The 26,657-nt window shown below is 40.3% G+C and overlaps 2 protein-coding genes across 9 annotated transcripts in view; both read left to right on the forward strand.

The window, feature by feature from the left end:
- Positions 1-16,235, forward strand: part of CAPRIN2 (caprin family member 2) — a 34,223-nt gene extending 17,988 nt beyond the window's left edge. For 2 of the 7 annotated variants that reach the window (XM_031044944.2, XM_031044950.2), the window contains 11 exons: positions 3,295-3,426; positions 3,667-3,754; positions 4,424-4,479; positions 5,106-5,216; positions 6,886-6,996; positions 7,620-7,772; positions 10,567-10,750; positions 11,736-11,921; positions 12,986-13,086; positions 13,770-13,836; positions 15,317-16,235. In XM_031044944.2, the coding sequence (XP_030900804.1) occupies positions 3,295-3,426; positions 3,667-3,754; positions 4,424-4,479; positions 5,106-5,216; positions 6,886-6,996; positions 7,620-7,772; positions 10,567-10,750; positions 11,736-11,921; positions 12,986-13,086; positions 13,770-13,836; positions 15,317-15,885 (1,758 nt within the window). In that variant the 3' untranslated portion in view covers positions 15,886-16,235. The remainder of the gene's footprint in view (positions 1-3,294; positions 3,427-3,666; positions 3,755-4,423; positions 4,480-5,105; positions 5,217-6,885; positions 6,997-7,619; positions 7,773-10,566; positions 10,751-11,735; positions 11,922-12,985; positions 13,087-13,769; positions 13,837-15,316) is intronic. The other 5 variants (XM_031044948.2, XM_031044949.2, XM_031044946.2 and 2 more) reach the window with 5 other exon arrangements.
- Positions 16,236-24,123: 7,888 nt separating this feature from the next.
- IPO8 (importin 8) overlaps positions 24,124-26,657 on the forward strand; it is a 48,295-nt gene continuing 45,761 nt past the window's right edge. For both annotated transcript variants that reach the window (XM_034062847.1, XM_034062849.1), the window contains exon 1: positions 24,124-24,293. In XM_034062847.1, coding sequence (XP_033918738.1) covers positions 24,210-24,293 — 84 coding nt within the window. In that variant the 5' untranslated portion in view covers positions 24,124-24,209. The remainder of the gene's footprint in view (positions 24,294-26,657) is intronic.

Here is a 26,657-nt window from a genome sequence, read left to right on the forward strand (position 1 = left end):
ATGACCGTGTGCAGGGATCTAGATGTGGTAGATAGGCCTGTGTCATTGCTGCTGGCCTCTGGAGCTGAAATTAACCTTTCCTTACTCCCTGAAATAACTTAGAGCCATGAGGTCTTTTGATAAACTACTAGGTTTTGAGATCTTGAAATATGCTTAGTTAACTTAATGTATCATGAAGTGCAATACTTAAGAAGTTGAGCTCATGTGCAGGCTTCTTAAGCTGTTACATTATTTAAATGTTTGTGCAACCTGTTGACCATTAAACTTGGTTAAAGCTGAGTTTGTGTCTTGCTATGTGAAAGTAAAAGTTTGGCTTGTGCTGTCATCCAGTGCCATTGAAATTGTATCTAATGTGAATGCTGCTCCAAGTAGGAAGCAAATGATTGTGTATCTACATGGTAAAGCTAGTGCTCACTGTTGAACTTGCAGTTCAGGTATCGCCATCCCAGCTGTCTTGGTACCACACAGCTAACAAACCTAAGAAAGAATTGTGGTATCAGAGTTAAACTTGACTGGCATGTGGGATACTTGAAATGTATGTTGGTGTTGTGCAGAAGTAGACTTTCAGTCTCTAAAAATTCAAGCTTTAACAGGAGTCCTTGTTATATTGGCACTCTGACTGGTAAAATTCTGGAGTGGTCACTGTCTTTACATTGATTTGCAAATGACTTGCCTAAATCAAATTCGAAGTATTTCAACTCCATTTTTAGTGAGTTGTCTAGACAGAAACAGTTCTTGCTGAATGTATAAGAAGTGTTGAAGTTAGATTTCAGAAACCATGAAAAATTAGACCCTAAACTTTTCAGTGCTGTGTAAAACTGACTTGAATGTTGCTTGAACCACTGATGTTAAGTGATCTCAGGATATAAGTTTGATGTGAGCTGGACTGACAGGTTACTATGCTCAGAATCTGCCACCATCTTGTATTGACTTCTAGGAGCATCTAAGTGTAGGCTAGAAAGAAAACTCTGTTTAAAACTGTCTTAAGGATATCAAGTACCTGAGTACCTGCTCTTTCTCAAAGTATCTCTTACAAAGGCATAAAATGTGAAATACTTTAACTTCCTGATACTTTTTTGTGCATGTTCTTGTACTGCGCTTGATTACTCTAGCTTTGAACACCGAAGTGGTGGCAAAATAGCAAATTGAGGTAACTTCAGTATGGCTACTTTGGGCTGGTGTATTTTAGTATATGCAGGAACTGGAAGGTAATGTCTACAGACTAGAGTCACAGTGTTTTAGTCCTGGCTTAAAGCCCTAATATTGTACATGTAACCCTGTATGCTTGTTCTTCTAGTTGGAAGAATGCTACCAGGGTAATGTACAAGTGTATGAGCTAGGGTAGGAGGTGAAGACTCTTAACAAGTTGTAAAAGCATATAGAAGACTGTATCATCTTTGCAGTCAGAAGTGAAACTGCAATTTCTGCTGCTTCTGTCCTGTTAGGGCTGTTTTTAATTGTGCTTAATGTATAAGTCTAATTTACCTAACTAGTGAACAATCTTAATGGCTGTAGACACTGCCAGACTTGACTTGGTTAGGTGACTTAACAGTGAAAAACTTACCAGTTTGTAAAACTACTTAGTAGTGCACTTGGGTCTTAGTAAACTGCAGTGAAGAGGAAAAAAGTAGTAGAACAGTTAAACCCATAATGGATTTACCATGACAGCAAGTGTTTTAAGATTGTCTGCTTGTGAGGGCTAATAAAGTGATGTACAGGAAGATTGATTCCTAGTAACTTAATCTATAAGTTGCTGAGATTTAACTTTATTCAACTGTATGTTTTGTCCTTCAGTTAGATTCTTAATAGCTTTAGTGTCTCTTCATTAATGAAAACTATATAGCGTAACGGATGTGCATCAGGAAGTCTAAGACAGTAATACAAAGATGCTCTCTTAGCTCTAGGAAAAAGTAAAACTTCCCACAGCTCAACAAGTGGCTATTGTGTGGACCACAAGTATTAGAAATGGAGTCTTCCACAGTTAATGTGCTACATGTACATGGATTATGTTTTGTGAAGATCACTAAACCTTGCAAGCTTCTTCCATGTCCATGTTACTGGAGATTCTGCAAATGCTAGGGATTAGTTCCAGATAACTGCATGAAAGAGTAGTTTGGGGTTTGTTGTGCTAAAATTGGACAAAGTACTCTGTCAATTTGTGTTGAATTTGTGATGAATGTCATGACACATACCCTTCTGCCATATAGTGGCAGTCTTCTAATGAATTCCTACAAATACTCAACTGCTATATAGTATTTGTAGTTATCTCCTATTGGAAAGGTAGACTTTTATCTCTAGGAAGGTAAAGGCTTTCATATGCTCCTGTGTGTCTCAACATTTGGGCCAATTGAAATAATGCAGCTATTTAATGTCCAGAATTGTCTCCCTCTAGCTGCATAGACAAATGTAAGAGAAGCAAAGCTTTAGAGAATCACTAAAAATAATGGGTTTAAAATACTTGTAACAAGCCTACCACTTCAAGACATGTTAGGCTATCTAGACAGACTTATTATTCTCACCCTGAAAATAAGAAGGCTTCTGCTGTCTAAAGAGGTTACTGTCATGATTTTTCTGATACCTTAAACTTGCTTATTCTCTGACAAAACACTTCCCTTTTCTTAATGTAAAGTGAGAACAAGTTGTGATGAACTGTTATGGAACCATCTGAAGCAATCAAAGAGTACTAAATTCCTGCAGAAGTAAATATTTAGCCACAAAATCAGGCTCCTGTGTGGGAGTACAGGTGTACTTTTCATGCTAGACTTTGAAAAGTTTAACATAATACTTCCTCCAGGAGTTGGTGCATTAAGAGCATCCAGCTTGTTAGTGGAAGCACCTTGGTCTAATCCTGAGTAACCTGCTTGCAATGTATCACTTGGGTGCACTTTCTTCAGAATGTCTGCAAATGCCATCCTAAAGATCTGCACTTATTGGTGTGGGCTCTACTGGGAGAGGGAGTATGTTTTAAACCTTGAGTGATGCAGCTTTGATTTTTAAGCTTATTCTGGCCTTCAACCTGGATATGTGGGTTTCCTAATGATGCTCGAAATGTAGGCAACTTACTGTCATCTTGTACACTTGACTGTATGAAGCTGAATGAGGTGAATTAATGTTGTGGCAACAGTAAGCTGCTGTTATTTAATTAAGTGAAAACTTGATTCAGGAAATATCAATGACAGCACAGAATTCCTTGGCCCATGTTTTCTGGCATTTATAGGTTGCTCTGGAAGTATACTAGATAAGATACTTTGTCTCACTTCCACTATTAGATTTAATGTATTCTCTTCTTATTAGGTGCCTAAACCTGTACATCAGCCAGCTGCAGAATTTTGTTCTACTTCAACTCTTCCAAAAGATCCAGTGTTGAGAAAGGAAAAACTTCAGGATCTGATGACTCAGATACAAGGGACTTACAACTTCATGCAAGTATGTGGGTTTTTTTTTCTTTTGTTTGTCTGGTTTTGTTTGTTTTGGTTTTTTTTTCTCTGCTGTTGTAGCACACAGCTCCAATTCTTACTGGGTTAGGGAAAACAGTGCTGCCAATGTGTGTTTGCACTGAATGAATGTAGCTCTAATTAGCTAACAGCAACTTATCAAATGAGAATGTTTCATTTATATGTAGAGTTTAACTTTTTTTTCTCTCAATGGGTTATCTTTTTGCAAAAGGAATCCATTCTGGATTTTGATAAAGCTTCACCAAGTGCCATTGGTTCATCCCAACCACCTTCAGTTACTCCAGCAGGTAGTCCTGCAGGTGGGTAATACCGTAAGTGTGAATCATATGCGAGATTTTTGCAACCACTAACAGGATTTGGCTGAGGCTGTAGATCAGTAGGCCTGCTTATCTAATTATAAAACAATACCCATGTCTGATTTAAAAAAAAAAAAAGAGGCAGCTCAAACCACTTACCTGCTTATTAATTGCTGGTGGTGGCTTAAGTTGGTGTATCTGCCTGGAAATGGAATGTTTGTATAATCACTGACTGGCATGTGCATCTGAACTTAACAGCAGAATTGACATACTGACAACTTGTCTAGATGTGTTGTATATAAACACAAGCTGTGAATGAGTTCAGGACAAAGAGCAGTTTTCTAGCTACACTTGGGAAATGGGAACTTGTTAAGAAACTGTGTGGCTCTTCAGCTATGAAACCAAATTAGCCAGTTTATTACACCTTTCGAATATAGAAAGTGGGTATCTCTTTTGTGGTAGAAGTATTTTTATAATTGAATACTTCCCCTTTTACAAAAGTTTTCAATGGGGTATAGTTTACTGATGCTAATTCTGAATATTTGCAGTGCACACACTTGAAATAGTGTGCATTTTCATACACCAAATGCTTTCAAAATGTAGAACTGCGCACTGAAACTCTATAGTGTTTGAATTTAAAATCAAATGTTGCTTAATGCATTTTTTTTACAGCTTCAAAAGAACAGAAACTGCCAAGTCAGAGTGACTTTCTTCAGCAGCCCCTTCAAGTAAGTTGAAGTAAGGCTTGTCCTGAAGAGGCAGAGCTGCAGCTGTGGAATGGCATAGAGGTTATGCACTGGAACAGACTTAGTACTTCAGTTGCTTTTCTTGTTGTCAGTAGTTTTGTAACAAATTTCATGTAACAGTAGCTTACAAATCTAAGATCACTCAAATGCTGACAGAGTTGGCTGCTCTTCTACTTGGAAAGCAGCGACAAATGTTTGAAATTTCTTGAAGTAAAAAGTATGTTGAGGACATGCTGAAATAGTTTGAATACTTAACGTATAGATTCAAGTTGTAGCTGATAACTGTGCCAAAGGACATGCCGCTGCTTTGTTATATAGTGCATGTATTCATCTTTGAGTTCTCCACTTATGCCAAAGATAGTGTGTCAGGCTTTGGCAGCCATGGTTATGTGAACTTCAAAATCACTTACTGTACTTGAATGCATTGCTACTTTGGCTTTTAAATAGGTTTCCTTGCCACAAACAAGAATTCCTGAGAAACTTAGATTACTGTTCAAAGCACTTCAGCTCCTGTCTCATTCTGAAGTTTATTTGAAAATGCCCAGAGTGTGAGTTTTGGTGAAACCAAACATTTAAGACAATATTTTAACCTTCTCTTTTCTTGCAAGGCTGCTGCTTCATCCATTGCACTGCATGGTTCAAATACTTCTCTAGCATCTGCTGATCAGACTCTTTCTGGCTCTGAAACTGAAGACTTGGTGACACCACAGACACCACAGGTAATATACTCTGGGCTTCACTGGCATTCAAAAATCTGTGATAGCTAGCCCTAACAAAAGCTGTGGTGACACCTCTCCTGGAACAACATGGAGGGACAGAATGAAAGTAACAGCAACTGTATAGCCTACATTCTGGAATATCTAAAGATGGCTGGGAAAGTTTTCCTAATCCACATGAATGCAAAGTCTGCCCCTTGAAATGGAAAGGGTGTGAGATGAAGAAATACGGGCTAGAGTGATGCAAAAAAATTTGGGAACGTATGAGCATCATGAATATTTACTTTGGTTACAGTGAAGAATACTCCCTCTAATAACAAGAGTATGCTTAAGTTGGGGTATTGTCATGAAATAGCAGACTTCTGTGTAAGGCTGAGATACGTTCTCTTGAGCAGTAACTGGAAAAACACTGACTTGCTGATACTGAGCCAAGACCTTAGATTTTGCATGAACTGTATGTGCAGTTAAGTCTTCAGCTGGCATTCAGATACTGTTTAGAGGCACAAATAATGTTTCAGTTTATGCAGATCACTGCCTTAAATACCTCTTGCTTAGTGTGATGCTGTCTTCAGAAACACAGCTGGCTCTACCTGTTAGAAATCTTTAATACAGTGTATGTAGATTATAATGGGGGAATGTTAATGCTTTTAAAATGTTTTTGGTGATGTACATGCCATCAGTATGCTGTTTACGTGGCATTTGTTCTATTCCTTAATACTATATAGGCAAATATAACAGTGTTGGTGTGAATATTAGTTTTGCTGCCCCTTGAATCAGCAATTTTGGCCTGGTTCTTGACACCTTCTCTCATTTAGGCAGTATCAGAAGACTTCTTGTGCTGACAAGAATTAAGTAATTTTACTGTGTAATATGCATCCAGAGGACTGGCGCTGTGCTTATAATGTAGAGCATCTGATTTAATAGAATGCTCCTAGTTTATCTGCAAACTTACTGTTTGGAATTAAGGTTGCTTGTGCCCAGCACTTCTAGTCCCTTGGGTTTAGAGTGTGGTGTCTTTTCAGGTCCTTCTCATAGAAAGCAGTAGATGTGCTGAGACCAAAGCTTAACCAGGGAATACACTTCATGGTGACAGTGCACTCTCCTGGTATGTGAGTGCATACCAGTTCAGATGCACCTGTGATGGTATACATAGTGAGAATGGAATTGGTAGTCTTCAGCCCTCAGCTGTGCATCTAAGTGTAAGCAACTCTTAAACTTAGAATTATAGTGCGAACTAACTAGAACATGCAGGTTTTGCAAAAGCAAACAAAGTTTGGCTCTGAAGCCTTGTTCAAAAGAGCTTACCAGAAGCATAACATTAGATATATCTTTGTTTAATTCAAGGAGACAGATGTGTATCAGACTTCATTGTAACAACTGGTTGAAGCAATCGACAGTTCTTAAAATTACCTGATTTTTTTTTTTTTTTTTTAGGGCTAGTTGTACAACCTGTTGTGTAAGAAGGGTAATCAGTCTGAATCTCTAATGCTATTTACTTGAAGTTTTTCGCTAAGATGACTATTTAGTAGATCTACTTTGGACCTGATTTTTGTCATGGTCTTTCAAAATCCACTTATTTCAACTTGGGTGCTGTTATTTTATAGCTCTAATAGAAGCTTGTGCTTTCTGCAGTACTTTTTGTAATAGCAGGTGCATGTATGGCTTCTTCTAGGCATCAGTATCGCTTTCTGAAGAGACTGAGAAATATACTTCCCAGCCACTGTATCAGACAAGTCCATGTATTTCTGAGCCCCTTATACCCAAAAAGATTGAAATTGCCCAGGTAAGCTATCACAAATACAGGGGTAAGGTAAATATATTGGTTGCTGAAATGTCTGGAGCCTTGCATTTCTTTGGCTTCTGATTCCTATAAATACTGGTATTCTAAATTAACACTTCACTTTAAGCCTCATCTGTGCAGAGAGCAATGTTGGTTAATACTTGGTCTTGACAACTCAGCATTGTTTTAATCTGAAACATTGAGAGGGGAAAACAATGAACCCCCCCTAAACTTCCTGAGTTCCTTTAGGAAAGAGGAGTCACTTTCAATATCAGCCAGAGAATCATCTTCCAATAAATGGAACAGAAGGTGTTCTGTTTCCTTAGTGGTGAGGAAAAAAACCCTGATATCTCTTTTGTGAAATTATTACACTGAATGGTATGTATAGTAGCTCATAGGCACATTTCACTTAATCAGCAGAGACTGCAATAGAAGTACTGTTTGCTGAGGATGCACAGCAAGGTTTGGAATGGTAAGCAAAAACTATTTTGTAGCTTTACTATGTCCAAATGTCATCCTGTAGAAACTGCTGACTTCTGTCAGTCTAGGCTTTAGAACAAATTAAATGCTCTGATACTGCCTGATAACTATCAAGTGACCTTTCATGACATTTATTCTTCCCTCAGGCTACTGTTCCCCTCCCAAGTGAGCCACAGTCACCATTGCCTACTTCAAGCACTTCCATGACACCAGTACCACCAGCGCAAAGCTTTCAGTCTCCTCCAGCAAGCAGCAGTTCTGTCACAATAACAGCAGCTCCCTTTCAGGCTATGCAGACTGTAAGTGTGCAGAATGATTTACGATAATGCCGGTAACTTAGCTGTAATACTGAGGAACTGGATACTCTTGATACAGTATGAAACTTCATAGATTGTTTTGATACAAGTTTTGCTCTGTGTAGTCCCCATATCAAATACTGGGATATATTAGTAGCCTCAAGGAACTGAGAGGGAGAAGTCAGACCTGAAATCAACAGATTTATAGCTGTTCTCCAAGGTAAAGTTGACTGTACTTAAACTCTTCTTAGGCATAGATTTTAAATAATAGACTGCAGAGGAAAGAGGAAATCTTCAAGTATAGTTGTTAGGATGAAGAGCTTTCTGAAGCCTGAACCTGTCTTGCTGCCTTTTAAACTGCTTGCTTCAGTGCAGTAAAACTTGGACCACTCCAGTAATGCAAAATGTGTCCTTGAAACATTGTAATTCATTATCCTATCTTGTTAACAAGGAGTCAATATAGATGTCTGGGGAATAGTCCACACAGACTGCATATGATGCTTTTTGCAAACAGATGCTGGGGTTTTTTCAGGCCATATGTCATTACTAATGTTCTTCAATATCACTAATGTGCTACTGCCTGGTAATCTGCAGTGCAAGCTTAGAGGGACTTGAAGAAAGAGTCTCTATTTAGTTGTTAATGTTCTCTTCCCTGTACTTGGTCTTTCTTACTCCTCTGATACCTTCTCAAGATGCTAGAGATCTTTATTTAATGTTCTTGCCCAAAAGCAAGTTTAGAAAAACAGTCTCCAAAGGCATCCTCTGTTTCAACAAATGTCACAGTGCAGATCCACAACTTGCTGGATGATCTGCATCTGACAGTACTGACATACATAGTGGATTTGGTGGAAGAAGATAGCTAGTAGTCTTTTAAAGCACAGGATCTAACTAAAATATGTGACAGTCTGGTGTGGTCTGTAGAAAATCATACCATGACTTTCTCCTTGGTTTTTGGCATTTATACAAGAGATTCAAGTAGAGCCTTCCTCAAACGTGCAGGATCAGAATACACATAAATAAGGGAAATGGTGGTAGAAAGGTGTTTTTTTTTCCAAGACAGTTCTGTTTAAATTATGATAAGTTGATAGGTGGTGATTTTTCATGAGTGGAGAACTAGCAGCATTCTGATCAAGGAATCCAGAGTCTTTCTGGGGACCCAGTTTGTAAGATAAGTGTCGTAATGTAAGTAGATCTCAGTCATTAAGATTATGTCTCTACCTAGTGTCTGTGTTTGGAGTGCTTTTGATCTTAATGGTACCACTGAAAGTATACTTGAATTAATGCTCTGCAGTTTTCAGAGGTGTTAAATATTGAATATTTCTCCTGGGACTTTTTTGGGTCAAACAGGCAAACATCTGTGACTCATTGCCAGGATGTTAATTCCTCTTCTAGTCATAGTAGCCTTTAACTGTGCAGTACTTTCTTCTTCCCTGTGCTGCTTAGATTATCACAAGTGGCAGGAAACTACAGACATTGGATTTCAGTAGATAGCGAGGAGATAGGTGCTTCCTTGCCAATAATGGTAGTACACTGACAGCAATGGAAGCATCTGATTACATGTTGTCAGGTGTCTGAACATCCTGTTGTTGCCACTGTGCTTATGGAAGCCTAAAGGCAGATCTTACTTGTAGCCCTCGTCTGTTACTAGAAATCCACCTGTAACCCTCACTGTAGGGAAAAGTAGACCACTTGCTACAAATACTTCAGGATGTGGGAGTTGACAGCCTTGCTGCCTAGTATCCTCTTCTAGGAACAGGATTGCTTCTGTTCACTTTGATCACTTCATCTGGTAAATTAAAAAAAATCAATTTGTTATGGTTCAAAACTTAACACTTAAGTATCATGAGGGGTTTCTGTGCTGTCTCCCTCTTAGAGGCAGTACTTGGTTTCTTGACCTTGTAAGAAGTGTTCATTTCCATTTTAATTTTAGAGGCTTCTGCAAATTGACAACAGTTGTCAAGCTGTGAAGCTGTTCATTGCATCTACCTATACTTTTGCCCTGGTCCGTCTACAGACAGTTTATAGTCTTGGGAAATGGTCAGATGTACCTCTAGACTCTAGTATCAGTACTGCTGACAACTCTATGTGAAATCTAGATGCTTTTACTTGAAACAGACTTCTTTCCTACTTGATCTTGGTACTAGTTGTTTTTGACCATGTCAACTCTGGTAACTTTGGGATATTGGCTATAAAGCAGTGGAGTCACTGGAGTGACTGAACTCTGGTTGATTAGATTTAACAGCATTCTTGTGCCACCCTTCTGCCCAGTCTATAACATTGAAATCTGAATTACAAAAATTAGGTTACATGTTTATTCTGAGAGAACTTAAAACACCAAAGGGGTGAAGGCTGTCTAATGGAGGGGATAGCAGTGTTATATCGGCCTCCAAGATGTGTATAAAGACAAATTTTTCCGAAATGTGAACATTTATCTTGGTATAGGCTGTCCCAGCTTCATGTCAAAAGCTGTAGGATGGATAGCCAGTGAATTTAAGAGTGGATTTCTCATAGAAAGTAGCTTACTATATGGTAGCTCTTCTGTTCAAATATGATAGCTATGGTCATTTAAGCTGCTTTGTGGGTAGTAGCTACATGAACAGGAGTAACCTTCAGAAGTGCACTGAGGGAAAAAGGATGGGTTAAAGTAATCTCCTTTATTTCTAAGAATATTTATTTCTAAGAAACAGGTGTTCTAGAAACTGAGCTGGGGGTATGAATTTAAGCTACAGCATAACATAAGCACTAGGCAAAGACTTTAGCTGGTAGTGTTAAGTATTTCCCTTGAAATATGTTGTAGGTATTTAAAGTGAATGCACCACTGCCTCCACGTAAAGACCAGGAAATTAAGGAGGATTCTTCATATTCAGCAGGATATAACCAGAATTTCTCTACAGCAAGTACACAGACTCCTCCTCAATGCCAGCTGCAATCTTCTCATGTTGCAGAACAAACCTCTCTTTCACAAGAATCTCTGTCTTCAGGTGAGAACTGTATGTGTATCTATTTCAAGTAGCTTTAAAAGATATTTAGGTTCTAGTGTTTTAACTCATTAATATGTGCTGTGAGTTATAACTTGGTGAAATTCTTGAGTACTTTTACAGCACCTGTTAACATTAGGGTTACATCAACCTATGGTTGATGGTATGGTGTGTAAACTTAATTCCAAAACTGCTAGCAGGATGAAAGGCTGCTTCAAACTATAGTAGCTATATGGACAATGTCACATGCCTGAATTTCTTGATAGGTTGGAAATTCAAGGTTGCGTTGATAGTTGCCAGTCACACCATTGTTAGCTAGGAATTGAAGCAATGATGAAATACTCGTATTTGGGAGCCATTAATTTGGTCTCTGGTAATAGACAGTGCTGGTGTTGCTGAATGCTAAATGAAGTTGGGGCAGGTTTTCAGTTTGACCTTCTGATAGGTGAAGTCTTCTGCTGCCTTATTCAGCACAAAACAGATCTGCTTGACAGTGAGATACTGTAACAGGAGAACTTACATGGCTGACACTAAATTTGAAATTAAACCAGTTCCTAAGTCTCAAATATTTTCCAGGGTGAAAGAAAGCTGACAACAGGGATCTGGATTTCTAAGACTAATCACTTGTAGAACAGTGTTGGTTCTATGTGAAATCTGTTAACCAGGTGTTACTTTATTTTTACTGTGGCTTGGTTATTTTCTCAATGCTGCCGGCAAGCTTGTTCTGACCTATGCAACTGAATCTTGAATGCGTTAGAGGCTTACACTGACAGCCTGGGCTGTCTACAGTATACTTCAACAAGCATTACACTCTACAGAAGAAAATGGGAGGATGCCCTCTTATTTGAAGTAATGCAGTGTCATAAAAAGAGAATATTCTGAGCAGCTTAATGGGTCTCTGAACTTCCTAAGGCTGCTGTTGCTTCCAGGTGTGGTAACTTCTTACAGTTACAAAAGCTTTGAATTCTTCTGTGCCTTCTGTTTTAAGCAGTGAATTATCAACCTGATGGAGCAGTTCCTGTTAGCAATGGTAGCCTTGCCTTTTATCCAGCACAGACTAATGTTATTCCCAGACCGCCTCAGCCTTACCTTAACAGTCGTGGATCTGTCAGAGGATCTGCTAGAGGTGGAAGGTCACTGGCTAGTTCATATCGTTCCCCTGGTGGGTACAAAGGTATGTCTGTATTTGCTACCACCTTAAACCTCTAATGTAGTAATACTAGAACATGATTTAACATGACATAGCAGAGCAATTTCATAGCCTTTTGAGTTATGAAAGTAGAAACTTTCACTAACAGTGTTTTTAAATTATTTAACTGTATAGATTTTGCTTGCAATTTCATTTACTATTCTGAACTTCTTTCCCCCTTTCTTTCTCTTGGCATCTGTCTTGCTAACATTCTGGGCATGTGTTCTCTTCAGATAGCACTTGTGGTATTTGCCCAAAACAAGGTACTCTTCACTTAGCACTGCTGGCTTTAATATTACCAGCAGAAACTGGGATGCGGGAGAGGCTCCCACTAGTGGAGACCCCTTCTGTATTAATAACAAAGTGAAGTTAAGAGCGTTTTTTTTTTTTGTCTCTGCAAGTCAGTTGCTATCTTGCCGCTAGCTGAAGTACTTCAGGAAGTTTCAGCTGACTTTAAGCAGATACTAATTTAAAATTATTGGTAGCTGTGGCCTGTTCCACTTCGGAAGGGCACTTGGTCTGTCATTGCTGTTTCAGTTATTTGGCTGAGACTGCATGTACCAGGTAATGAGTTGTGTAGTTCTAACTTGACAGCAGTTAAGGGTTTTATAGTATCTGGTAGTAAATGGCTTGCAGTTCTTCTTTGCTAGTTAGTCTGATAGCTAAAGAGGGTAAATAGTAGCACCTAAATAAATAACCACAGTAGATAAGCATATGAAAATATTTCTTAATTCTGTGCTAAATCCTGTTTCTGGATCTAGCAAATTTTTTCAGCTATTCCTTGAAGTCTCATTGGTATCAAACAAGCAGTTGTTATGGCCTGATGTTAATACTTTTAAGCATGCAGTTTTGATACAGTAGTCCTGAGTAGCTAATGAAATGCTTTCTTTACAGGAGAAGTGAGATTCTGCTCCAGATTCTGAATAGGAATAGGTGTAGTTGCATAATTTAATACACACAGTAATTCCCAAAAGGGAGCTCCAGTTGTGTTTTGGACTTGTACTGTATACCAAATGAGGAATATAAAATAATCAACTTCATTTGAACAGGTTTTGATGCTTACAGAGGCTCACCTTCAATAACTAATGGCAACTATGGCCAGCTGCAGTTTCCTGGTAGAGACTATGCTGGAATGCCCTATTCTCAGAGGGTAAGCATTGACTTCGTTTCCAGTAACCTTTTGAGCACTGTACAGGAGCTGAGTCTTCTACTGTAGGTTTTCATTATCTTCACAGTGAACTGTTCCTTACAGGATGCTGGTTTTGTTTTCTGGGCAAAACCTATTGAAACAGTAGGCAGCAGTTGAAATGACGGGATTCTGGAGGGAGTCTCCGAAATGAAAACATATAGCACATAAGATGTGATAAGAGTCATTTTACTGTGGATTTTAAAGTTGGTGCTGAGTGCTTCTGTAATATAAAATAATGGAATGAGAATATGGTTGGGCAAAAATTCCAAAGAAACGATGTATGTATAAGGATGCAAAGGGTTCTGGTGAAAGGAGAATCTTCAGCTTTGAAATGAAATACATTCTTCTGTACAGACTCATGGACTTCTAACAGACCTGATGTTTAAGGTATTGCTTGAACTGAACTGTATATAGTTCAGAAGCTAATTTACTGGAAAGGGTATTGAAATAGCTCTTTAATTTCATACAAGCTGATGTAAATTTTCCATAAGTAAGGCTGTTTATCTACATCTTAATTCTGAACTCCATGATTGTCTGTTCTAGAGCTTGAATCAATGGTGTAAATGAAAAAATACTGTATGTTAGCACCACTTATTTTCAGATTTGCTTATAGCCATCTTCCTAATATTTCTATTCTCTTTTAGGATGTTAATTACCAACAGTGCTACAAACGAGGTGGGATAACTAGTGGTCCTCGTGCAAATTCAAGAGGTAAGGCTAACATCAAGTTCCCAGTGGCACATGTGTATGTTTGGGCATAGCAGATAGTGTTATTGTGAATAGCGAGGAAAACAGTGTACTATCACTGATAAAACAGATTAAGATGTGTGTAAATTAACCAAGCTAGATAGAAGCTTAAGTACTGTTCTGAAACAGCATTGCATAGCAGCAAATTTAATGCTACTATTCTCAACTAGGGTGTCTTTATATGTCAAAGTTCTAACATAATGGTACCTTACTGAACTTTCTTCACAAACTGAAGAGGAAAACGCAGAGGGTGGTTCCAGTGTTGCATATGGCTTTTTCCATTAATTGTGTGGTCTCCCCTGCTTCTTGGGAAGCTATCAGGTCACAGAAACCTTGTAAGATAACTTTTTCTATGAAAAATAATTTGTTTGGGAACAGAGCTTTACTCTGTATTTCCATGCTGGAGTACAAAACCTAAAGAAACACATGGGACTCAAGGACTCAAGCATGAATAGTGTGTATTTTGAAAAAGCTGTGAGCAAGATGATGTAATCTTACTGTGTGTGCTGGAAAAAGCTGGGACTTAGGATCCTATAGGTGAAAAATTATATGAATAGCAGTTGTAGATTGCTACTTTGAAGAATAAATGGAAATTCTGGCTTATTGGGAAATTTTAGGATAAAGCAGGTCAACTCAGTCTGAGGGAGGACTTGCAGAATAAACTTCAGAACAAAACTAAAAAATGTGAGATTGTAGCAAGTTAACAGTTGACAGCCATACTCATTATTGTTAGAATATAGCAACTTTAGCTTTATTTGGTAACTTACGGTGTTCCTTCCTATGGAAATAACAACAATTTGCAGCTTGAGTGTGATTGGTTAATGTTTCTCAGATTTATTAATCTTTTCATTTTAGACCCTTTTTAACTTGGATGTTTGAAAGAGATAAACAGCTTTTCTGGGGAGGAGTTGGGGTGCAGAAAACTTAAAAGCAGTTCTAGTTTTTCAGACTTAAAATATTCTAGCATCATAAGTTGATAGGACCTAAGATGCAGTTCCAGAACAACAGTACTGAGATAACCTGAAGTGCAAATTCAGGTCTTGAAGGTGACTAAATGACTGCTTGGGTCTTGGTAATTTGTAAGGTTTTTCAGAAATTACATTTTATGTTCTCTCAGAAGTTAGCATACACTTTTTTTTTATGCTGATATATGTATGTAGAAATACTGAAGATAAAACTATTACAAGCTACTGCCCTCTCTACTTAAAAGTATGAAAAGTAACTGTTTTTAGTTAAATTGTGGCCCATCTTGCTGAATGTAAGTGTGGTGAATGTAAACCAGCTTCAAAGTTCTGTTCTCATTAGGGTCCTTGGAGAACTTGCTGTAGCTGAAAGACAAATCTGTTGCAAAGCCATACATTTGCTGCTTAGGACTGTACCTGCAGGTTTAAGGATATCCCTCTGTTACAATACTTACTTGTCATTGCTGATGATCTTTTACCAGCAGGGTGGAGTGATTCCTCTCAGGTGAGCAGTCCAGAACGAGACAATGAAACCTTTAACAGTGGGGACTCTGGGCAGGGAGACTCCCGCAGCATCACCCCTGTTGACATGCCAGTGACAAGCCAAGCTGCCACCATACTACCAGTGCATGTCTATCCTCTCCCGCAGCAGATGAGAGTTGCCTTCTCAGCCGCTAGAACATCTAACCTGGCTCCTGGAACTCTAGACCAGCCAATTGTGTTTGATCTGTTGCTGAACAACCTTGGAGAAACTTTTGATATCCAGCTTGGTAGGTTCAACTGTCCAGTGAATGGTACATACGTCTTCATCTTCCACATGCTGAAACTGGCTGTAAATGTTCCCCTGTATGTGAATCTCATGAAGAATGAAGAGGTCCTGGTGTCAGCATATGCAAATGATGGGGCTCCTGATCATGAAACGGCTAGTAATCATGCAGTCCTGCAGCTTTTCCAAGGAGACCAAATCTGGTTGCGTCTGCATCGAGGAGCCATCTATGGAAGTAGCTGGAAATATTCCACCTTTTCAGGATACCTCCTTTATCAGGACTAAAATCCAGTGTGATGTTTACAAAAGAGCTGCTCCAAACACCTTGGTGGAGGGGGGTGGACTAGCTTTGCACTTCTGACTTCATAAAAGATATGTGATTCCATTACTGGGGGAAAATGATGGTCCTGTTGCGCAAGGTGAAATCATGAAGCTGGGCTACTGAATCAGCACTAATTTGGCACTTTATCAGTTGTGATGTAGCCTTGCTAGTAAAGCTGTGAATGTATATTGTTTGCACTTACCCTAAACTGTATTAATGTCCAGCTTACTACACTATTGATTGCCTCAAGTATGGGCTATTCACAATGCCTTGTTGTGCCTCAATAAAACAAGTTAATATGCATTTTAGTATTAATATTGCCAGTGGTCTTCATTAAACATATCAAACTGAGCTTATTCCTGATATGGTGCATACATGCATATTACATAGAGCTGGTCTTCAGGTTTCAATAATTCGGGACAAACTATGTAGTTTAAGTGGGATTACTTGCTTGTTTAGTTCTTGTTTGATGATGTTCTTAAAAGTGTGTCTTTGATCAAAGCAAGTTCAAGGTTTTTCCATACCAGTTTGCTTTTAACTGAAAGGTCAAGAAGTTAGTAAAATTCTATATCTTTCATTAGGGCTATTTATTTCAAGTGCATATCCTGTCAAAATCTAGCTTTGTCACATCACCTGCCTTTCAGCAGTGGTTAAAACTTTTAAGCCTTGAAACAGTCACAGAAGGGCTGGCTCACACTTAGATGCAAATATATTTTCAAGTTAAAATTGATCCTTGTGAAGTACACAGGTGTGTTGTTTCCCTCCCCATCACACTTTAATTGGATTGTAATGCAGTTCTTTCAGAGAACTGCTGAGGAACTTGGTATTTGTAGTTGAAGTGTGCTGCTTGCTTTTCAAATCAAACCTTAATACAAATGCTAGGAAGCATTTATGAAATTCCTTTCTTACAGCTAACAGGCTCTGTGACCAAACTTCAGCAATTTCTTTGGTCTAGTAATTGTCAAGGCACGATATGTCCCTGTCATGTCAACTACTGTAAAGTATTTCAATGTTTAAAATGGAAGATAAACTAGTAAAAAGTTCAGTGGATAGGCAGGTCACTGGCTCTTTTTACTTCTAAAAGCTTCATAGCTTGCTTTAGCACTAGGAAGCACTTCAGCTGAGTGCACTAATGAGTGCAAAGGTGTGACTGGCATATCTGAAGATTAAATGGAACTATGCAAAGTAAAAACTGTTCAGCTAGCTGCTTTTTGAGATAAAAGCAAAAACCTGCATGGGGCAGACTTCAGACCTGATATAAAGCTTCTGTTTCATGCTAACTGGTTTTGCAGCTTCCAAATTGAAATGGCATCTCCCCTGCAGATGCCAAAATATGTTGTCTGGCATGACTTAATAAAGTTACTGGCATAAGATCTTGGGTTTATTCCAAGCTTAGATTTATCAACTTGGAGGGTAATCATACTTTGTCTTGGTTTAATTACTCTGGCAAGTTCCGAGAAGCTTAAGCTTCAGGGAACCTTGCTTTTTCCCCACGACGGACAAATACGTCAAGCCTTAACTCTTGAATACTAACGCTGTGTTTTGTGGTTTTAAACATGGTAATTCTTCAGCCAGTGAAGAGGCTTATTTCAAGAACAATCCCAGTTAGAGGGTGAGTGGCAGGAGCTTAACTAGCACTCTTTTCTTACATGGTTAACTCTCCTTGTATATTAATATGGTAGATAGGCCTGAGTGCTTGGATAACTAAACTTGCAGTAGCTTTGTTGCTGTGGACAAAAAGTTTATTGCTTTTCTAACAGACCTACAATTCCTATGTTGTTTTATTTGTAGAGCACTCCTCCAGTCACCCCTCTCATGGTCTGTCTATATAGACACTAGTAAATACATGAACTCTATTGTGCATATAGCACTTTAGATGGCCTTAATGTAGGCTGCTTTGTTTAGTATGCACCTTATCCTTACTTGCTTTATATGTAAGTGATAGATTTCCTATGCTTTAAGAACAAGTTACTATTACTTACAAATGCTGCTAATAATATTAGCCTTTGGCAACCTCAGATGTGATTACTGTGAATACATAACACGCATGCTGCTTTCTAATGCTGTGGTTCAGTCAGATCTGGAAAACTGCTGTCCTGGCTTTAGCTATAGCAGTTATCTTTCTCCTTGTACCTGATGCAATGCTGCATTTTGAATTTAGTCTAAGAACAGTGCTGATAACACTGATGTTTTAGGTACTGCTGAATAGTGCTTTTTCAGTCTCATGCTCTGCCAGGGAGGAGGTGAAGCTGGGAGGAAGCGGAGACCAGAACACCTGACCCAAACTAGCTAAAGGGGTATTCCATACCACAGCATGTCATACCCAGTATTTAAACTGGGGGGAGTCACCTGGAAGGCCCAGATTGCTGCTCAGGTCAGGCTGGTTATCAGTCAGCAGGTGGTGAGCAATTCTATTGTGCATCACTTGTGTTTATTGTATTATTTTCCCCTTTTAGTTTTATATTTCTCTTACCTTACATCCCTTATTATTAGTAGTAGTTTTACATTATACTTTAGTTATTGGACTGGTCTTATCTCAACCAGTGGGGTTTACATTCCTTTGATTCTCCTCCCCCTCCCACCCAGAGAGAAAGGGAAGGGCTGAGTGGTTCTGAGTTACTGTCTGGGCTTAAACCATGGCAACTGCTTGGTGGACCCATGTTTCTGTTTGTTTGGGACTAACCTTATTTCTTACTTATAAGTCTAGCAAAGTTTTTATGTGTCTTAGCTTGCATATATTTAAGATATCTGAGCTAACCATCTTGATTTCATCTCTACAAGATGGATTTTTTTAATGCCTAATTAAAGGAGTACATGCTGCCACAGATATGAAACATGAAATCTTATCATTATACCATTCCTTGTTAGTAAACTTGATCATAAATCATGTAATGGATAGCTTTAAAAAACTTCATAGTGTACAGGCTTTATCAGTCTGAATTGGAATTATCTCTATAGTACAGCTACTTAAAAATAAAATGTCTTTTTCCTGATACTTGTTATTAAAAATATGTACAACTTGGATAATTTTCTTCTAGAATAACTAAAAATATGTTCAATATTATCCTATACATTTCACACATTACCTTCTTAGCTAGAACTTTCACTGTGTTTCTAGTCAGAGTCAGGAACACAGATCTAGCTAACCTCTCACAAAACTAAATGCAAGTCCTATTGAAAAGGTACCATTACAAAAAAGTTTTCAGACTAGATGTGACTCAAATGACTGGTACTGAACCTTTGAAATGCTAGGGCTATGTTTACAAAATGCTTTAAAAATTCCAAGCAAAGCATCTTTTTTTTTTTTTTTCTTCCACACTAACAGCTGGCCAAAATCCACTAGTTGAGCATTGTTATTCTGATCTTTAAAATACCTAAGCCCATCATTTCCTGTTTCAGATGATAAATACTAGCCTATTGATACCTCATACCTCATTCTTCATGCTTCAGATTAATACTTGATTTTGAATGCTTCACAAAGTACTTCAGAGTATTCTAGTGCATTACTTACTGACACAGTTTCATCCTACCTCAGTATGTCTGGATGAAACATCTCAATCCCTGTTCTGAGCAACTAATTTCACGATCTAAAAATGCTTGATGTACCACTACTATAGACTTCAGGTAAGTATTGTCTGCCAATACTTTTTTCCTTGATAGTCATTAAATGAAATCGCTTGAATTGTTGCACTAGCTAATGTGCTTTAAGGATAATAATCAGATCTAATTAAAATATATGAAGAGGGATCATAGCTCTTCTAACATCCTGTTGCTGTCTTAGCTATGCACATCAGATACCACCTAAGTTCTCTCCAGTTTAATTACCTTGTGCAGCCTGCTGAAGATGAGCTGTAAAGCTAAGGAACTAACCCTACATTTTGATTTGGAGTGAGTTTCCACATTTTATTCTCTGAGTTCAGTGAAATGCTGGAACTACTCTGAAAGGGGAGGGTCTGCTGGTTTTGACTGAAATAAGTTAATTTTCATCAGAGTAATAGGTTGTGTTTTGGTTTTGTGAGCAGAACAGTTTTTATAACACAGGGATGTTTTAGTTTTTCGTTTTAATTATTTAGTTACGGCTGAGCAGTGCTTACCCAGAGTCAGGGCCTTTTCTGCCTCTTACATAGCCTTTCTAGCAAGCAGACTGGGGGTGCACAAGTTGGGAGGGGACAGCTAACCATAGCAACCATATAACTTAGTACTCAGCAATTCAAGCTGGGGGAAGAAGGGAAAGGGGATGTTCAGACTATGGCCTCTGATATGCCAAGTAGCTGTCAAGTCTGATGGAGCCCTACTTTGCTGTGGATGGGTGAACACCTGCCTGCTGATGGGAACTGGTGAATAAATTCCTTGCTTTGCTTTAGTGCATATTTTTTGCTTTACCTATTAAACTGTCTTTATCTCATCCTATGTGTTCTCTCGTACTTACTCCTCTGATTCACTGTTGTGGGGGGAGTGACTGGCTCTGTGGGTCTTAGCTGCCTACTTAAGGGTTCAACAAAGGGCTCCTTAAAGCTTTCAGAATACTAATGGAATTTACTTTTGTGTTTCTTCCAGGTTATGGAAGTGAGAAGAGACCATGAATGAATGAGAATTGTCATGGCTGACTTCCTGCAGCTAAGGGAGCCTCCATCCTGCAGGCTGCAGTGGTGGTGCAGACAATACCATTGTTGCTCTTTTTCTGGATCAGTTGACATCATGTTTTCTTCCTGACTGCTTCAAGTTATCTAAAACTGCTCCAACAACAGTCAGTAGGGGAGACACCTTTGGAATTTTAGAATCACAGAATCATAGAATAGTTAGGATTGGAAAGGGCCTTAAGATCATCAAGTTCCAACCCCCCTGCCATGGGTAGGGACACCTCACATTAAACCATATCGCCCAAGGCTCTGTCCAACCTGGCCTTGAACACCGCCAGGGATGGAGCATTCACAGCCTCCCTGGGCAACCCATTCCAGTGCCTCACCACTCTTACAATAAAAAACTTCCTCCTTATATCCAATCTAAACCTCTGCTGTTTAAGTTTCAACCCATTACCCCTTGTCCTATCACTACAGTCCCTAATGAATAGTCCCTTACCAGCATCCCTGTAGGCCCCCTTCAGATACTGGAAGGCTGCTATGAGGTCTCCACACAGCCTTCTCTTCTCCAGGCTGAACAGCCCCAACTTTCTCAGCCTGTCTTCATACAGGAGGTGCTCCAGTCCCCTGCACATCCTCGTGGCCCTCCTCTGGACTTTTCCATGTACTTCTTTAGCCATAAAGTCTTGTACCTGGAGGCCTGCTATACGTTTATCTGCTGCAGCTCATCCTTGTTAGCTCTTTGGTGTAAAATCTTTTTTTTTTTTTTTATAGTGACTGTTGTGTCTTAAAAGTGCTGTGTTTTAAATACAAATGGTAAATGCAATAAAACTACTAAAAACATTTTAGAGAGATGTTAAAATAGCCTTTAAACATATTTGGCTCTTCACTGTGATATTTTACATCAACAGCTCCACAAGACTGAAGTCCTTTAACGAATACATTTAATAACATTTAAGTTCACCTACTAGAGATGAATACACAGAGTCAGAATAAACCAGAGCTGCTTTTAAACTGCCCACAGCATGCTAATTTGGGAAAAGGAAGCGGAGATATAACACTACAAATCTTTGAAGTAATATGGATTTCGTATGATATGTGCTCCAAGATCTTTAAAATAGATGTTTTTACCAGAGTGCTTTATTTTCTATTTTAACCAAAATGGGAAAATGATAAAGAATTATCACAGTTAACAACATATACTTTCCACACTCACACTGTTTTCTGTTTATGTTTTATGATTACTGAACATACTCTCACCTGCTTCTGAGAAGAAATGAAAAGGTGGATGAAAATACCTTCAATTTCCTGCTAAATGCTGTAGAGCTGCATTACTGGAGAACAGAATGGCAGTTCCTGAATGATAATGATCAGGTGTTCTGCACTACTTCAAAGTGATGAAAATCACAAGAAAGCACACAGCCTCCAAAGGCCAGGTAAGTGTAATTCATTTTTACAGTCAGATTATTTCTTAAACTATAAACAAAATTATTAAGGGGATTTTTTTAATAGTATTTAGCTGCTTTAACATTTTCCTTGTAAATAATTTTGTAGAGTGGTTTGTTTTGAAAGGGATCTTAAAGACCATCCAGCTCCAACCCCTGCTATGGGCAGGGACACCTTCCACTAGACCAGGCTGCTCCAAGCCCTGTCCAGCCTGGCCTCGAACACTGCAAGGAATGGGATAACCACAGCTTCTCTCGGCAACCTGTGCCAGGGCCTCACCACTCTCATAGTTATGAGTTTCTTCCTAATGTCTAATCTGGATCTCCCCTCTGTTAGTTTAAAGCCATTTCCCCTTGTCTTGTCACCACATGCTCTTGTAAAAAGTGTGTCTCCAGAATTCTTGTAGGCTCCCTTTATTTAGTAACTTAAGTAATTTAGTGGCAGTAAAGATGTGGCAAACACTGCTATATAGTTCCCTTGGGTAGAGAAGGTACCCCTACTATAAATGACACATAAATGCTGTGCATTCAGCATTGTTAAGAAAAGTATTCTTCAGCATAGGTCAGGTAATACATAAGTTGAGGGAAGTACTGCTGCTTTCTTAATTGAGGAGCAGTAAATGACAAGTGTCATTTTGCATTGTAATTACAATGAACAAATGATATACTAATAGTATTTCTAAGACATCTATATAATGGGATGATCTCGTAATTACTCTTGTGTTTGACTTTTCCAAAATACAGCAGATAGTCTTTTTATTCTTTCTACCAGTTAATAACATGTTTCTTGTTTGTAAACATAATGTAAAACATTACCTGCAGAAGTAATGCAAGGATTTAGCTCACTAAGTTCATACTAGTCATGAGGGTTTTCTGGCATGCTTTTGGTCTGTGAAGTTATCTTACACCTGCGTGGATATTTAATTCTTCCTTTGGATCAGCTGCATGTTCTATGGCTTAAGGGTACAAATAGGAGGACAGGGGTGAAGAATCATAGTAGGGCAAGTGTTTACAGTTGGAAGTAGTGTTTGTATACCCAAAAAGTTCAAATTGAGACAGGGGAAGTTCAGATTAGGTATAAAGAAGAAGTTCTTTACTGTGAGGGTGGTGAGAGACTGGAACAGGTTGGCCAAAGAAGTGGAAAATGCTCCATCCCTGGCAGTGTTCAACACCAGGTTGGCCACAGCCTTGGGCAACACTGTCTAGTGTGAGGCAGGGAGCTGGAACTAGATGATCTCAAGGTCCTTTTCAACCCTAACCCTTCTATGATTTTCACACACAAACACCATTAAGATACACAAATAATTTTCACATTCTGTTATCTACATAATGATGAGGACAAGAAATCCAAAGGAGCATGTTTAGAAGCACAGCAGGAATTACAATGTGTGTCCCACTGCACATTTTAGGAAGCACCTTGCAGCATGTTTCCATCTTTCTGTATGTTGTGAGCTTTTCTTGTCCAGCTGCAGGTACCTGGATAATTGTGTCAGTAATGAAATTGACCTCACCTCCATTCAGTTTTTGTGTGCTCACTTTAATCCTCGTGCAAACAACTCACCAGGTAGCAAATACACATCGAGCCTGGTATGCAAGTTAGAAAGCTACTGGAAAAAAAGGAGTAAATTGTTAAGAGGGAAAACGAGGATTTCGCCTCAAGTGCAGTGCCAAGTATGTGCTGGCAAAGATGGATTAGTGCAGAGGGTCTGGAAGCATCCCGTGGGCTGCGCAGCCCAGTACCTATGCGACTGGTGTGCCTCAATCAGTGGTACCGCTCGCTGCAAGGTACGGAGAGGCCACCAAGCAGCGATGGAAGTCCTCAACACCAGCTGTACCATGGGAACAGTGCTGGGGCTGGCTGAGCCGCCCCTTCGCTGCCGCGGCTGCCCGGGCCTGCTTGTCCGCCTGCGTTCCGTACACCGACATGGCCGCCCCTAGAAAGCCCCGGCATGGATATCGCTCCCTAACCCCGCCTCCGGCGTGCCATCCCAGGTGACTTCCATTCGTACAACAACATGGCGGCCACTTCTCGCCGACCTCCGCCCGAAGCTAGAAGGAGGCGCTGCGGCCGTAAAGCAGTGCCCGTTTTCCGATACCCAGTTGTCGCAAACCGGTGAATGGCTCCGGAGAGGGACCGGGGGGGGTGGGGGACACGAGCCTGTGACTGTGGCACGGGGGGGCGGTGGCGCTAGCGGCGGCTCCTCTCCCTCCTCCTCCTCCTGCCCCTGGGGACGCGCTGCTTGCCAACGGCGGAGCGGGAAGATGGATCCCAACAGGATCATCCAGGCTCTGAAGGGCACCATAGACCCGAAGCTGCGCATTGCTGCCGAGAACGAGCTCAATCAGGTGAGGGGGGCGGACGGCCCCGGCCACGACCAGCCGCCGGCCTGCCCCGCCCCCGCCCCGCCGCGGCATGGGGCCGCGGCACAGCACGGGGCTGACCGGCAGCGCCGGCAGGGGCGGGTTGCGCCCCCTCCTCCCGGCGGGACAGTGTTCTCCGCACCGCTCAGCGGCCGGGGGCATCACCCGCTGGAGCCGGCCCTTCCCCGCCGGATGGCAGCAGCTGCCCCGGGACCTCGGGCCTGGCGGCGGGAGGCAGCGCGGGAGCCCCGGGGCGGGACCTGCCGGCTTCGGGAGCCCCGGTCCGGGCCGTGGGAGCCCGGAGGCTGTGCGGTGCCCTCGCTCCGTTGTGTCCTTAGTTTCGTGACCCTGAGAGCACGGTGTACCGGATGGAGTGCGGCAGTGTAACCCTCGGCTGGCTTGGGCGCTGATTGCAGTGCTCGGTGCTGGGAGGCATGGTACCGGGGCGCTCTGCTCCCGGGTCTCGGTCCTGCTCTTCCAGATGGTTGAGAGCAGTGGCTCCCGGGGATTTTGTCCCGTTCAGTAGCACGAGGAATAAAACTTTGAGATAGGCACGTTGGGATTCTATTAGCAATATCTATCACAGCATCCCTCAGTTGTACAGGCAATAAGCACTGGATCAAAACTATGAGCACAGTCTCAATTCTCTAACAGCCTTCCAGTACCTAAATGGGGCCTGCAAAAAGTCTGGAGAGGGACTCTGCAGGGGCATGTAGTGACAGGACAAGGGGGAATGGTTTTAAACTGACAGAAGGCAGATTTAGATTAGACATTAGGCAGAAATTCGTAACTGTGGGGATTGGTGAGACACTGGCACAGGTTGCACAGAGAAGCTGTGGCTGCCCCATCTCTGGCAGGGTTCAAGGCCAGCCTGGATGGGGCTTGGAGCAACCTGGTCGAGTGGAAGGTGCCCCTGCCTGTGGCAGGGGTTGGAGCCAGATAAGCTTTAAGGTCCCTTCCAACACAAACCATTCTTTGCTTCTATGAATTTGCACATTTGAAAAAGGAAAAGTCCCCTTGCACAGTGTTAAATCCTTTCTATCTATGCTTTAGTGGAATGGATCAGTTCCATTGGAGGACTTGGATTTTTTGACTTTGTTGGTGTCATAGAAAAATGGTCAGTGAGAATTGGCTATCAGGTGTTACTGCTGTTTCAGAATTGCTCTTCTGGCTTAATTTTCTATTTAGGTAGTTTAAAAGTCATTCTGAATTAGGTAGAGCTAATCCTTGCTTTAGCAGTTGGCAAATTCCTTTAGTAAATCAGTGGATTAAGTGTTGGACATTGAGAGGGCTCTTGGGGATAGTTAGATAAAAATACAAACCTTTTATTTCTTTATTTGCCATAGTTACTTAAAAAAATTTTATCAGTGTTTATTTTTATCCCTACTGTGAAGGACTGAGAGGGAAATTATAAATATTTGTCAGCAGCCTGTTGCACAGGAGTCAGAACTACAATAATAAACTGCTTCATGTTTGGCAGGCTGAGAACAAAGAGGCAGCTGTCTGGATTCCTAGGTCCTGCTCCTTGCACTGTTGTTCTGTCATCTGGAAGAAGCACAGGAAAAGTTTTGAAAGCAAGATTGAGATCTGTTAAGTGTTTTAGGTTCAAGTGATGGGTAATGCAGTTCTCATAAAAGACACTGGTTTTAGATTCCAGAGGACAAGTAGACAAGTACATTTATTGAGATCAGATTGAGATACAGATTATTATTTGAAATAGCTGGCACATTTTCTCTAACTACTATAAGGAATGAGTCTTGAGACTAAGACATACCTTTTATTGTGTAGGCTTTCTGTTACTAAATGAAGCATGATGTATCTGACTGATACAATGTACTGATGGAGTGTTGGGTTTGACATAACTCTTTAGATGAGGAACAAAAGTACTCCTGAGGAATGTTGCTTAACGTGGGCCTTTGACATCTTGAAGCCTTTCAGTGCTTTTGAGGCAAGACTTCAAAGCGATGTGTCAGACTCTCATGTATCTAATGATAGTGTTGACATATAACTGTGTTCCTGCAAGTACTGGAATCCAAATGCTTTTCTGGCATTTATCTTGTTCTGGCAAAGGAACCAATCCACCAACCAACCAGAAAACCCTCCAACAATAAGTAGTTGAAATGGTAATATAACTCTTGTCCAAACAAAACAGGGGTCACCTTTATTCTGTGCCATAGTTAAACTGATGCTGCTCCTGATACGCACATGCTAATGGGTATTGAGGTAAAACTTCTCTTGTGTTTGCCTGTCTGCAGTGTATGTTTGCTTTCAAGTTTGAATCCAGGTAGTGACATGAGCTTCCCAGAGAATGTAAATCCAACTAGTCCACCGATATAGCACCTCTCTGTA

This window comes from Melopsittacus undulatus, chromosome 5 (assembly GCF_012275295.1).
Source record: "Melopsittacus undulatus isolate bMelUnd1 chromosome 5, bMelUnd1.mat.Z, whole genome shotgun sequence".
NCBI classification, from domain to species: Eukaryota; Metazoa; Chordata; class Aves; order Psittaciformes; family Psittaculidae; genus Melopsittacus; species Melopsittacus undulatus.